Source organism: Ahaetulla prasina, chromosome 18 (assembly GCF_028640845.1).
Source record: "Ahaetulla prasina isolate Xishuangbanna chromosome 18, ASM2864084v1, whole genome shotgun sequence".
In the NCBI taxonomy this organism is placed as follows: Eukaryota; Metazoa; Chordata; class Lepidosauria; order Squamata; family Colubridae; genus Ahaetulla; species Ahaetulla prasina.
Window position 1 is genome coordinate 2,096,819 of NC_080556.1, and position 13,182 is coordinate 2,110,000.

General features: G+C 47.3%; 1 protein-coding gene across 5 annotated transcripts in view; it reads right to left on the reverse strand.

Moving 5' to 3' along the window:
* The window catches only part of EPHB2 (EPH receptor B2), a 42,642-nt gene that overhangs the window by 19,366 nt on the left and 10,094 nt on the right, over positions 1-13,182 (reverse strand). For 4 of the 5 annotated variants that reach the window (XM_058161342.1, XM_058161341.1, XM_058161338.1 and 1 more), the window contains exons 3-4: positions 4,016-4,171; positions 2,513-2,848 (exon numbers count right to left, since the gene is read on the reverse strand). In XM_058161342.1, coding sequence (XP_058017325.1) covers positions 2,513-2,848; positions 4,016-4,171 — 492 coding nt within the window. The remainder of the gene's footprint in view (positions 1-2,512; positions 2,849-4,015; positions 4,172-13,182) is intronic. The other variant, XM_058161340.1, reaches the window with a different exon arrangement.

The following is a 13,182-nucleotide window of genomic DNA, read 5'->3' on the forward strand; positions in this document are numbered from 1 at the left end:
CCCGCTCATAGAAATGATAGATTTGTAGCAGTATAGAAAGTCCTCGGCTTACGACCGCCATTGGGGCGGGGAAATGTTCCATGAAGCGGGGTGCGGTTGTGAAGGGAGGTCTCATGGGGCCGTAGCCGACTTTTCTGCCACGGTGGGACATTAAGTGAGACATCACGTGACCGCAACTCGGGAACCAAGACAAACTTTGCCCCTGGCGAAGGAAACGGCGTCATTCGGCAGAGGGATGCTGGGTAAGGTTGGGTCGAATTACAGAAAGTCGATGGCTTTGGAATAGCTTGCATCCTTCAACGATATCGTCAGTACGAATATTAATATTTCTTGATATTAAGAAAAGGACTCCATTGCTACTTTTGAATAGGTGCGCCATCATGGAGGTTTTGTGGAAGAGATTGGACAATCAGACTGGAATTTTTGAGCAGAGGGTTGGCCTTGAAGACCTCCAAGGTCCCTTCCCACTTTGTTACTCCGTCATTCTATAATCCGAGATCAAATTAATCGGTGGAATAGCCATTTGTCCAGAATGGTACAGGGTTTCCTGCTTGAGCAAATGGTTGGACTAGAAGACCTCCAAGGTCCCTTCCAGCTCTCTGACTGATTGATGGATGGATGGATGGATGGATGGATGGATTGATAGGGTATAGGGTCTCCTGCTTAAGCAGGGGGTTGGACTAGAAGACCTCCAAGGTCCCTTCCAGCTCTCTGATTGATTGATTGATTGATGGATGGATGGATGGATGGATGGATGGATGGATGGATGGATTGATAGGGTATAGGGTCTCCTGCTTGAGCAGGGGGTTGGACTAAAAGACCTCCAAGGTCCCTTCCAGCTCTCTGACTGATTGATTGATGGATGGATGGATTGATAGGGTACAGGGTCTCCTGCTTGAGCAGGGGGTTGGACTAAAAGACCTCCAAGGTCCCTCCCGTAAATCCATATTCTGAGCCTGTCTATTCCCAGGAAAAAAAAAATAACGTTTATTTATTTTATTTATTTATTTATTTATTTTTTCATATTTTTATACCGCCCTATCTCCCTAGGGACTCAGGGCGGTTCACAACCAGATAAAAACATACGTATAAATACAAATAAAACGTCCATTAAAAAACTTATTATAATTGGCCGAATAATTAAAATGATAATAAAAATAATAAAATCCCCATTAAAACCAATTTGAATTTAAAATCTAGTCCAGTCCTGCGCAAATAAATAGATGTTTGTCTGTTATTGGTGGGGGTTTTTTTCCCTTTCAGGCCGCTGGTTCCTCGTGTTGTCTTGTTTTCTTTTGTTTTGCGAACCTCCGATTTTTATTTTGATTCTGGTTTTCTTCTTCTTCTTCTTTGCAAATCCAGATTTTTGCAAACACCTGGAAATTTTATTATTTTTGTTTTTCATTTTTCCCGCCCCCCCCTCCTCCCCTCCCCTTTCTTCGCTTTCGGTTTGATCCTAAGGGGTTTTGCAGCCCCTTAATGAGGAGCAGGAAGGCAGCGGAGGGAACGGCCCGAGGAGGATGCGGCCTCTCTAATTATAGAAGAATTAGCAAGCCGAGAGTTACTCTTTAGGTTTAATGAATAGATACATCACAACAGGATAAGGGTGGATTTTTTGTTCTTTTTCCTTTTTCTTTTTTTTTTCTAGCTCCGAGGATAATAAGGCTGAGCCAGCTCGGAGCACGTGGGAAAAATGACAACCAGCGAGAGTGTGTGTGGTGGGGTTTTGCACTGTTTGTGCCTCCTGCTACGCACAAAAGCGCACACTTTCTGCTTCTCCCCCTCCCTCCCTCCCTCTTTCTCAGCTGAGAAGGTGACAATGTTCACAGCTGCTGCAATAAACTCACAACCGTTGGGCTTAATTTGCAACGGGCAAGATGGAGGAGGAAGGGGGGGGAGGAGGAGGAGGTGAGCCCTCCCCGCCGCAACCCCCACCCCAGCGATCTGGGGTCCCTTGCAGAGATACGCAGATCTGCAAAACATGCATGTACGATAATAGGGTGGGGAAGGGGCCTCGGAGGTCTTCTACTCCAATCCCCTACCCAACCAAAAGACCCTAGACCATTTCAATCAATCAATCAATCATAAATCAATCGGAATACAGCTGGAAAGGGACCTTGGAGGTCTTCTATCCAGCCCCCCTTGGACCGTTTCAATCAATCAATCAATTGGAATAGAGCTGGAAGGGACCTTGGAGGTCTTCTAGTCCAACCCCCTACTTAAGCAGGAGGCCTTGGACCATTTCAATCAATCAATCAATCGGAATAGAACTGGCCATGGAGGTCTTCTACTCCAATCCCCTACCCAACCAAAAGACCCTAGACCATTTCAATCAATCAATCAATCAATCAATCGGAATACAGCTGGAAGGGACCTCGGAGGTCTTCTAGCCCAACCCCCTGCTCAAGCAGCAGATATCATTCCAGCCCTTAAGAATGAGGCAGAAAAACGGAAGAAATTTTGAAAAAAGAACTTTCGAAAACCCGCCGCGAAGCGAGCGGTAAATTCTTACCCGCTTGGTTGGTGGTGATGTTGACGGAGGCGAAGTGAGGCGAGAAAGGGCTCTGATCGGTGACCCCGTTCACTGCCTGGATCTCGAAAGTGTACTGGGTGTGCGCTAGGAGGTCGTTGATGTAAACCCGCGGCTCGGTCAGGCCCAGCTGGCGCGGCGTGAACTGGACGTTGTCCCCGCAGCGGGTGCAGGCTCTCCGCCCCGAGCCGCAGCTCTTGCAGATGATGTTGTAAACCAGATCCTCGCGGCCCCCCGAATCCCGAGGAGGGGTCCATTCCAGCATCAAGGAGGTTTCGTTCACGCTGGAAATGACGGCCTGGGGGGCTGAAGGAATGGCTGCCAGGGAACCGAAAGGAAAGAGGACAGCAGAAGTTAAAATTACGTGACTGTTGCGCCTCGCTGGCCTCAGGGCAGCACTCTGGAGGTGGAGAGGGAGAGGGTTGGGCTAGATGACCTCTGAGTCCCCGTGCAACTCAATGTGGCAACGATTGTCTCGGGCGGGCGGGCGGGTTTGAAGGAATGGCTACCAGGTAATCAAAAAAAAAAGAGGAAGGCAGAAGTTAAGATTACGTGAGCGTTGCACCTCGCTGGCCTCAGGGCAGCACTCTGGAGGTGGAGAGGGAGAGGGTTGGGCTAGATGACCTCTGAGTACCCATGCAACTCAATGTGGCAACGATTGTCTCGGGCGGGCGAGTGGGTTTGAAGGAATGGCTACCAGGTAATCAATAAACCGCCCTGAGTCCCTCGGGAGATAGGGCGGTATAAAAATGCGATTAAATAAAATAAATAATAAATAAAATAATAATCAAAAGAAAAGAGGAAGGCAGAAGTTAAGATTGCGTGAGTGTTGCGCCTCGCTGGCCTCAGGGCAGCAATCTGGAGATGGAGAGGGTTGGACTAGATGACCCCTGAGTCCCCGTCTAACTCAATGACTGTGCTAAATATGAGCTGATTGTCCGGGGTCCTGATTTTGATCACGTGACCACGGGGATGCTGCAACGGTCGTAAGTGTGAAACAACCGTAGGTCCCTCTTTTTCCCCGGGCCGTTTCTAACTTCGAATGGACACTAAGCAAACGTTTGTAAATCGAGGACTACCTGCAACCGAAAACTTGGCCGGTGAGATTGAGGAGAATCGGATAAGCCTAGTTTAACTTTTCTAATCTGGAGGCTTTCAAGAAGAGACTGGACTGACATCTGTCAAGAAACGGCACAGGGTCTCCTGCTTGGGCGGGGGGTTGGACTAGATGACCTACAGGGTCTCTTCCGACTCTGTTATTTTTCTGTTATTCAGAAGTTGTGGGAGCTTCATCCCTGGAAGCTTTCAAGAACAGACTGGACTGCCATCTGTCAAGAAACGGCGTAGGGTCTCCTGCTTGGGCAGGGGGTTGGACTAGATGACCTACAAGGTCCCTTCCATTAATCTGTAAGAATCTGATCCGAGGTCCAGGGTTTTATCCGTTTGCCCCCCCCTCCTCTCTGCCACCTTGTCGGACGGACGTACTGGTGCACGGCATTTCCAGCGGATCCGAGTCGGCGCGGTAATAGCTGTTCCGGCAGACGCAGTTGGTGGCTCCTTCGGACGTTGTCCGGCTGTTGATCGGGCAGTGGATGCAGCTCTCGTCCCCCTGGTTGGCTTTGAACGTCCCAGACGGGCAGCCTGGATAGGAGAGAGAGAGAGAGAGAGAGCAAATGGGTGGGTGGGCGCATTGAAAAAGAGAGGAAGGGGAGAGATTCGGTGCGCCGGCTCCTCTGCCCAATTCATCAAACCCACCGAGTTGCTCAACCGTGGTGGCTTTTTCAGAGGACTTCAACTCCCAGAATTCAACCCTGGCAGGTTTTAAAGACGCCTGGACGTCAATTCCCAGAATTCCCGAACTAAGCTTGAAACTTTCGAGATCCAAGCTTGGCTGGCTGGGGAATTCTGGGAGTTGAAGTCCCACCCTGGGAATTCTGGGAGTTGAAGTCCCACCCTGGAGAATTCCGGGAACTGATGTCCCACCCTGGGGAATTCTGGGAGCTGAAACCCCACCCTGGGGAATTCTGGGAATTGAAGTCCCACTCTAGGGAATTCTGGGAGTTGACGTCCCACCCTGGGGAATTCTGGGAATTGAAGTCCCACTCTAGGGAATTCTGGGAATTGAAGTCCCACCCTGGGGAATTCTGGAAATTGAAATCCCACTCTAGGGAATTCTGGGAGTTGAAATCCCACTCTAGGGAATTCTGGGAATTGAAGTCCCACTCTAGGGAATTCTGGGAGCAGAAGCCCTATCCTGGGGAATTCTGGAAATTGAAATCCCACTCTAGGGAATTCTGGGAGTTGAAGTCCTCCTGTTTTAAAGCTTGAGAAACACCGGATTAGTTCAACAGTTCGGTAAAGAGAATTCTGGGACTTGAAGTCCTTGGATGCTGGCTGGGGAATTCTGGGAGCTGAAGTCCACACCTCTTAAAATTGCCAAGGTTGAGAAAGACCCTTGTGGGAGGTTTTTTTTGGGGGGGGGAGGAGAATCTAGCGTGCATCTGACGATCAGATTCGTGCTGGATTTTCCACATCCGGGGGTTCATAATTTGGGGAGGGGGGAGACAAAAAGTGACCCCTTTCTCTTGGGGGTCCTGCCCCTCCCTCTGCGTTGCAGAGGCGCCCACCCCCCCCACCCCAACAGGCGGTCAAGCCACTCCTTGAAAGCCCCCCTCCCCCTCTTCCTCCCCCTCCCCAGCCCAACCCAACCCAGAAACTGGTTACTCATATGGGGAGGGAGGCAGACAAAAAACTCCTAAGAGAAACATCAAAGCCTTGGTGGAAGAAATGGCATTACTCCAAGCTTACTCAAGAGAAGCTCTGGCGGCTTTGACTGGGGTGGAAACCCAGATAATCTTATCTGCGGTCTTTAAAAAAAAAGACGAAAAGGAGGAACAGCTAACCAGGTTAGCAGCATCTCTCTCTCTCTCTCTCTGTCCCCCAACATGGTTAAAGGCGGGAGAAAGTCCAGATTAAGGAAAGAGGGGGGGGCGGCGGTTAAGTGAGTTTTCTCCTTTTTCTTCTTTCTCCTTCTCCTCCGTTTGCAAATAACTCTACTCCCTTCTAGCACTGATGATGTTCCCTAGTTGGGTCATGAAACGTCTGGAAGAAAACCACCAAGCTTAGAGAGCACCCAGGACCCCCACAATTCTTCTATTTCTCCTTCACTCTCTCTCTCCTTTTCTTTCCTCTTTTTCTCCTTCTCCTCCTCTCTCCTTCTTTTCTCTCTGTCTCCTTCTCTGTCTCCTTCTTTTGCTCCTGCTCCTCTCTCCTCTTTCTCCTTCTCCTCCTTCTCTCTCTTCTTCTCCTCTCTCCTTCTCCTTCTCTCTCCTCCTTCTCCTTTTTCTTCGTCTCCCTTTTCCCTTTCTCTTTCTCCTCTCTCCTTCTCTTCTCCCTCTCTCCCTCCTTTTCTCTCCTTCTCTCCTCCTTTTTCTTCTTCTCCCTTTCTCTTTCTCCTTCTTCTTCTCTCTCCTCCTTCTCACTCCTTCTCCTTCTCTCTCTCTCCTTCTCTTCTCCATCTCTCTCTCTCCTCTCTCCTCTCCTCCTTCTCCTTTTTCTTCTTCTCCCCTTCTCTCTCTCCTTCTCTTTTCTCTCTCTCCTTTTCTTTCTCTCTCTCTGTCGCCTTCTCTCTCCTTCTCCTTCTCTCTCCTTCTCCTTCTCTCTCCTCCTTCTCCTTTTTTTTCTTCTTCCCCTCTCTTTCTCCCTTTCTCTCCATCTCCTCCTTTTTTCCTTTCTCTCTCCTTCTTCTCTCTGTCTCCTTCTCTGTCTCCTTCTTTTGCTCCTGCTCCTCTCTCCTCTCCTCCTCCTTCTCTTCTCCTCCTCTCTCCTTCTTCTTCTCTCCTCCTTCTCCTTTTCTTCGTCTCCTTTCCCTTTCCCTTTCTCCTCTCTCCTTCTCTTCTCCTCTCTCCTCCTTCTCTCCTTCTCTCCTCCTTTTTCTTCTTCTCCCTTTCTCTTTCTCCTTCTTCTTCTCTCTCCTCCTTCTCACTCCTTCTCCTTCTCTTTCTCTCTCTCCTTTTCTCTTCTCCATCTCTCTCTCTCCTTCTCTCCTCTCCTCCTTCTCCTTTTCTTCTTCTCCCTTTCTCTCTCCTTCTTTTCTCTCTCTCCTTTTCTTTCTCTCTCTCTGTCGCCTTCTCTCTCCTTCTCCTTCTCTCTCCTTCTCCTTCTCTCTCCTCCTTCTCCTTTTTCTTCTTCTCCCCTTCTCTTTCTCCTTTTCTCTCCATCTCCTCCTTTTTTCCTTTCTCTCTCCTTCTCTTTCTCCTTTCCCTTCCTTCTCTATCTCCTCCTCCTATCCATCTGGCTGGAAAAATGCATAGAGGTGATCCTTGATGTACAACAGTTCATATCCTGATTGTTCATAGTTACAACGGCATTCATAAAAGCGAGGTTTTTTTCAGACTTACGACCTCTGCAGCATGCCCAAGGGCCTGAATTCTGATCACGTGACCCCAAGGATGCTGCAGCGGTCATAAGTGTGAAACACAATCTTTAAGTCCCTTTATTTTTTCAGCGCCCTTGTGGCTCCGAACGGTCACTAAATAAACTGTCGTAAGTGGAGAACAACCTTTATCCTGGCCCCCTAAATTAGATTTATTTTCCAATTCTGTTGTGGTGGTTGAGTTGTGAAACACGAGTCGAAGCAGCCTGGATTTTCCCAAAAATTGAGACTGGGGCAGGGCAGGGTGTGTGGTGGTGGGGGAACGGGGACGTAGATATTTGGATGGGAAGGTCCCCCCCCCAAAGATCCAGATGCGAAAGGTGCCGAGTTTACAGAGCGATCCCTGACTTCTCTTCCCGGCCCGCCCGAACGGCGGTTGGCATTTTGATCCAGAAATTAAATTAAATCCGTGACGGAGAACCGTTGATTAAAACGGAATGCGAGACTAATTAGAGGCTCTGACACGGGGCTTGTCAAAAAAAAAAAAAAAATTGGCGGTGCTAATTAGCTGCTTGTTAATGTCGCTTTCCCGACACTTTGTGGAAATATTAGTCACTTTGGTTGGGAAAATGACGGGGTGTGTGTGTGTGTGTAGAAGGGTAAGGGGTTGGAAAAGAGGCTTTGAGCTTTTGTGGGGTCTGTCTTACATGGTGCAAGCCCCCTGGCCCCACCCTCTTAGAATAGAACAAAAGAACTGGAAGGGGCCTTGGAGGTCTTCTAGTCCAACCCTCTGCTTAGGCAGGAGACCCTAGAGCATTTCAATCAATCAATCAATCAATTAATCAGAATAGTGCTGGAAGGGACCTTGGGGGCCTTCTATCCAACCCCCCTGCTCAAGTGGAAGATGTAGACCATTTCAATCAATCAATCAATCAATCAATTGATCAGAATAGAGCTGGAAGGGACCCTTGGAGGTCTTCTAGTCCAACCCCCTGCTTAGGTTTCAGACAAATAGCTATCCAACATCTTCTTAAAAACTTCCAGCGTTGGGAGCATTGACAGCTTCCAGAGGCAATGATCCTCTTTTGAAGCGGAATGCTGGTTACAAAGCACTTCTGGCGAAAAGAAGAAGAAGAAAAAAGCTTCTACTTTGGCCAATCCCTTCTCGGCTAGCTTTCTACCAGCAGGGAGAAAACGCCTCTCTTCCTTTTCCCGCGCTTGCTGGAATTCCCGACGCCTGGCGTTTTTGACGTACGAGGAGGACCAAGGAAAGGGGCTTCTTTTAAACAGCAAAAATTATATTGGGGGAGAATATCTCCTTGTCCCGCCTAATCCTGCTGGGCTTGCCTATTTTAAATTATTTTATTATTTTATTTTATTTTATTATTTTCCTTTTGGGTCTGTCTTAATCCTTGCAGGGGTGGGGGGTGGGTGGGCCGAGGACCCCCCGCTGAAACTGAAAACGGAGCGGGGGATTTGGATGGCTCCAGAAATCCCTCGCTTCGCTCCAGCTGCTTCGCTCAAGAGGGCAGATTTCAGCCTGCGAAAAGAAGGACTTGGGGGTCGTGGGGGGGAAATGAGTGTTTCAATATTTGAGGGGCTGCCCCAAAGAAGAGGGGGGGGGGTTTCCACCTATTCTCCAAAGCACCCCGAAGGCAGGACAAGAAGCAACAAATGGAAACGAACCAAGGAGAGAAGCAACCTGGAACTAAGGAGGAATTTCCTGGCAGTGAGGACAATTAACCAGTGGAACAGCTTGCCACCGGAAGTTGTGGGTGGTCCATCGCTGGAGGTTTTTAAGAAGAGACTCTAGAGGGTTGGACTAGAAGACCTCCAAGGTCCCTTCCAACTCTATTCTGATTGATTGATTGATTGATTGATTGATTGATTGATTGATTGATTGAAATGGAAGAGGGTCTCCTGCTTGAGCAGAGGGTTGGACTAGAAGACCTCTGAGGTCCCTTCCAGCTCTCTTCTGATTGATGGACGGATGGATGGGTTGATCCTTGGCCACGGGAACTGCAGCCAGCCAGCCAGCCAGCCAGCCGGCCACGCCAGCCGGGCACGGCTTCCAGCTGCCGAAAGCGGTTTCCATGGCAATGGGCTCGGAGCCCAACTGGGGCTTTGGAAGCAGCAGCCACTAGCTCTGCGCGGCTGCAAAAAAGAAAGAAAAAACCCCACACCAGACAAAAGCCCAAATCTCACCCTCAGCCAGCAGCTTTGCAAAGCTTTTCATCCCCGACAACGGCCCCTCTCCCCACCCAACCACAGGCGGGGTGGGGTGGGGAGGGGGGGCTCTGGGACCCTGGGAGCAGCTTGCTCATCCCCGGCTTAGCCAATCAGGGTCAAGGGTCTGGCTTGGAGGCCCGTAAACTCGGGGTTGCTTTGTATGAACCAGGGGGGTCTATGGATTGGTTGCTGAAATCTGGAGAGCGTGAAATGGTTAAAGCAATCGCCAGCAACCGGGTTTTTGTTGGGGTTTTTTTGAGCATCGTTGGGCGCTCAATATTGACAGATCCTGGGATAGGCTTCCAAAAAACCAAATAACAACTAATTTCGTCCCGAAAACAGTGAGGAAAAGAGAAACGTGGCTTAATCCTCTCTGAAAGAGAAGCGTGGTTTGAGCCCACGGAAAGGAGGAAAGTAAGCCCACGGAAAGGAGAATAGAAAGTCAAGGGAAGAGAAGACAACCTCTGCAAGAGAAACGTGGTTTGACCCCCATGGGAAGGAGGAAAGTAGTTTGACAACCTCTTGAAAGAAAAACGTAGTTTGACCCCCATGGAAAGGAGGAAAGTAATTTGACAACCTCTGGAAGAGAAACGTGGTTTGACCCCCATGGAAAAGAGGAAAGTAATTTGACAACCTCTGGAAGAGAAACGTGGTTTGACCCCCATGGAAAAGAGGAAAGTAATTTGACAACCTCTGGAAGAGAAACGTGGTTTGACCCCATGGAAAAGAGGAAAGTAATTTGACAACCTCTGAAGAAAACGGTTTGACCCCATGGAAAAGAGGAAAGTAATTTGACAACCTCTGGAAGAAAACGTGGTTTGACCCCATGGAAAGGAGGAAAGTAATTTGACAACCTCTGAAGAGAAACGTGGTTTGACCCCATGGAAAGGAGGAAAGTAATTTGACAACCTCTGAAGAAAACGTAGTTTGACCCCCATGGAAAGGAGGAAAGTAATTTGACAACCTCTTGAAAGAAAAACGTAGTTTGACCCCCATGGAAAGGAGGAAAGTAATTTGACAACCTCTTGAAAGAAAAACATAGTTTGACCCCCATGGAAAAGAGGAAAGTAATTTGACAACCTCTTGAAAGAAAAACGTAGTTTGACCCCCATGGAAAAGAGGAAAGTAATTTGACAACCTTTGCAAAAGAAACGTGGTTTGACCCCATGGAAAGGAGGAAAGTAATTTGACAACCTCTGGAAGAGAAACGTGGTTTGACCCCCATGGAAAAGAGGAAAGTAATTTGACAACCTCTGGAAGAGAAACGTGGTTTGACCCCCATGGAAAAGAGGAAAGTAATTTGACAACCTCTTGAAAGAAAAACGTAGTTTGACCCCCATGGAAAAGAGGAAAGTAATTTGACAACCTCTGGAAGAGAAACGTGGTTTGACCCCCATAGAAAAGAGGAAAGTAATTTGACAACCTCTGGAAGAGAAACGTGGTTTGACCCCCATGGAAAAGAGGAAAGTAATTTGACAACCTCTTGAAAGAAAAACGTAGTTTGACCCCCATAGAAAAGAGGAAAGTAATTTGACAACCTCTGGAAGAGAAACGTGGTTTGACCCCCATGGAAAGGAGGAAAGTAATTTGACAACCTCTTGAAAGAAAAACGTAGTTTGACCCCCATGGAAAAGAGGAAAGTAATTTGACAACCTCTTGAAAGAAAAACGTAGTTTGACCCCCATGGAAAGGAGGAAAGTAATTTGACAACCTCTGGAAGAGAAACGTGGTTTGACCCCCATGGAAAGGAGGAAAGTAGTTTGACAACCTCTTGAAAGAAAAACGTAGTTTGACCCCCATGGAAAGGAGGAAAGTAATTTGACAACCTCTTGAAAGAAAAACGTAGTTTGACCCCCATGGAAAGGAGGAAAGTAATTTGACAACCTCTTGAAAGAAAAACATAGTTTGACCCCCATGGAAAAGAGGAAAGTAATTTGACAACCTCTTGAAAGAAAAACGTAGTTTGACCCCCATGGAAAAGAGGAAAGTAATTTGACAACCTCTGGAAGAAAAACGTGGTTTGACCCCCATGGAAAAGAGGAAAGTAATTTGACAACCTCTGGAAGAGAAACGTGGTTTGACCCCATGGAAAAGAGGAAAGTAATTTGACAACCTCTTGAAAGAAAAACGTAGTTTGACCCCCATGGAAAAGAGGAAAGTAATTTGACAACCTCTGGAAGAGAAACGTGGTTTGACCCCCATGGAAAAGAGGAAAGTAATTTGACAACCTCTGGAAGAGAAACGTGGTTTGACCCCCATGGAAAAGAGGAAAGTAATTTGACAACCTCTGGAAGAGAAACGTGGTTTGACCCCCATGGAAAAGAGGAAAGTAATTTGACAACCTCTGGAAGAGAAACGTGGTTTGACCCCCCATGGAAAGGAGGAAAGTAATTTGACAACCTCTTGAAAGAAAAACGTAGTTTGACCCCCATGGAAAAGAGGAAAGTAATTTGACAACCTCTGGAAGAGAAACGTGGTTTGACCCCCATGGAAAAGAGGAAAGTAATTTGACAACCTCTGGAAGAGAAACGTGGTTTGACCCCCATGGAAAGGAGGAAAGTAATTTGACAACCTCTTGAAAGAAAACGTGGTTTGACCCCCATGGAAAGGAGGAAAGTAATTTGACAACCTCTTGAAAGAAAAACGTAGTTTGACCCCCATGGAAAGGAGGAAAGTAATTTGACAACCTCTTGAAAGAAAAACATAGTTTGACCCCCATGGAAAAGAGGAAAGTAATTTGACAACCTCTTGAAAGAAAAACGTAGTTTGACCCCCATGGAAAAGAGGAAAGTAATTTGACAACCTCTGGAAGAGAAACGTGGTTTGACCCCCATGGGAAGGAGGAAAGTAGTTTGACAACCTCTTGAAAGAAAAACGTAGTTTGACCCCCATGGAAAGGAGGAAAGTAATTTGACAACCTCTTGAAAGAAAAACGTAGTTTGACCCCCATGGAAAAGAGGAAAGTAATTTGACAACCTCTGGAAGAGAAACGTGGTTTGACCCCCCATGGAAAGGAGGAAAGTAGTTTGACAAGAGAAACTGTAGCTTGACTTGATGGTACCTCGTCAGTCAGTCTGCCAGTCAATCAATCAACCAACCAATCAATTCTAGTGGCATCATTATTGCTAGGGTAAAGCTTTCATTACGGAACAAAAAAAGTGAAAAAGCAAAACAACAAATAACAAAGAGTTCCAATCATTTAATTCCCTTCCTCTTCTGTCTCTTCTTTTCCTTTTTTTCCTCTTCTCTCCCTCCCTTCTTTCCTTCCTTTCTTCCTTTTCTTGCCTTCCTTCTCCTCTTCCTCATATTTCTTTCTTCCTTCCTTCCTTCCCTTCCTTCCTTTTCTTTCCTTCCTTCTCTTCCTTGTCTCTACCTTCCTTCCTTCCTTCCTTCCTTTCCTTCCTTCCTTCTCCTCTTCCTTGCCTCTTTCTTCCTTCTTCTTCTTCTTCTTCCTTTCTTCTTCCTTCCTTCCTCCCTCCCTTTTCTTTCCTTCCTTCTCCTCTTCCTTGTCTATTTCTTCTTTCCTTCCTTTCTTCTTCCTCCTTTTCCTGGTCTCTTCCTTCTTTCCTTCCTTTCTTCCTTTTGTTGCCTTTCTTCTCCTCTTCCTCATATTTCTTCCTTCCTTCCTTCCTTCCCTTCCTTCCTTCCTTTTCTTTCCTTCCTTCTCTTCCTTGTCTCTACCTTCCTTCCTTCCTTTCCTTCCTTCCTTGTCCTCTTCCTTGTCTCTTCCTCCCTCCCTTTTCTTTCCTTCCTTCTCCTCTTCCTTGCCTCTTTCTTCCTTTCTTCCTTTCTTCTTTCCTTTCTTCCTTTCTTCTTTCCTTCCCTCCCTCCCTCCCTTTTCTTTCCTTCCTTCTCCTCTTCCTTGTCTATTTCTTCTTTCCTTCCTTTCTTCTTCCTCCTTTTCCTGGTCTCTTCCTTCTTTCCTTCCTTCCTTCCTTCTTTCCTCTCTCCCTCCCTCCTTCCCTCCCTTCTCTCTCTCTCTCTCTCTCTCTTTATTTCTCTCTCTCTCTCTCTTTCCCTCTTTCTTCTCTAACTCCAGTTCTCGGAA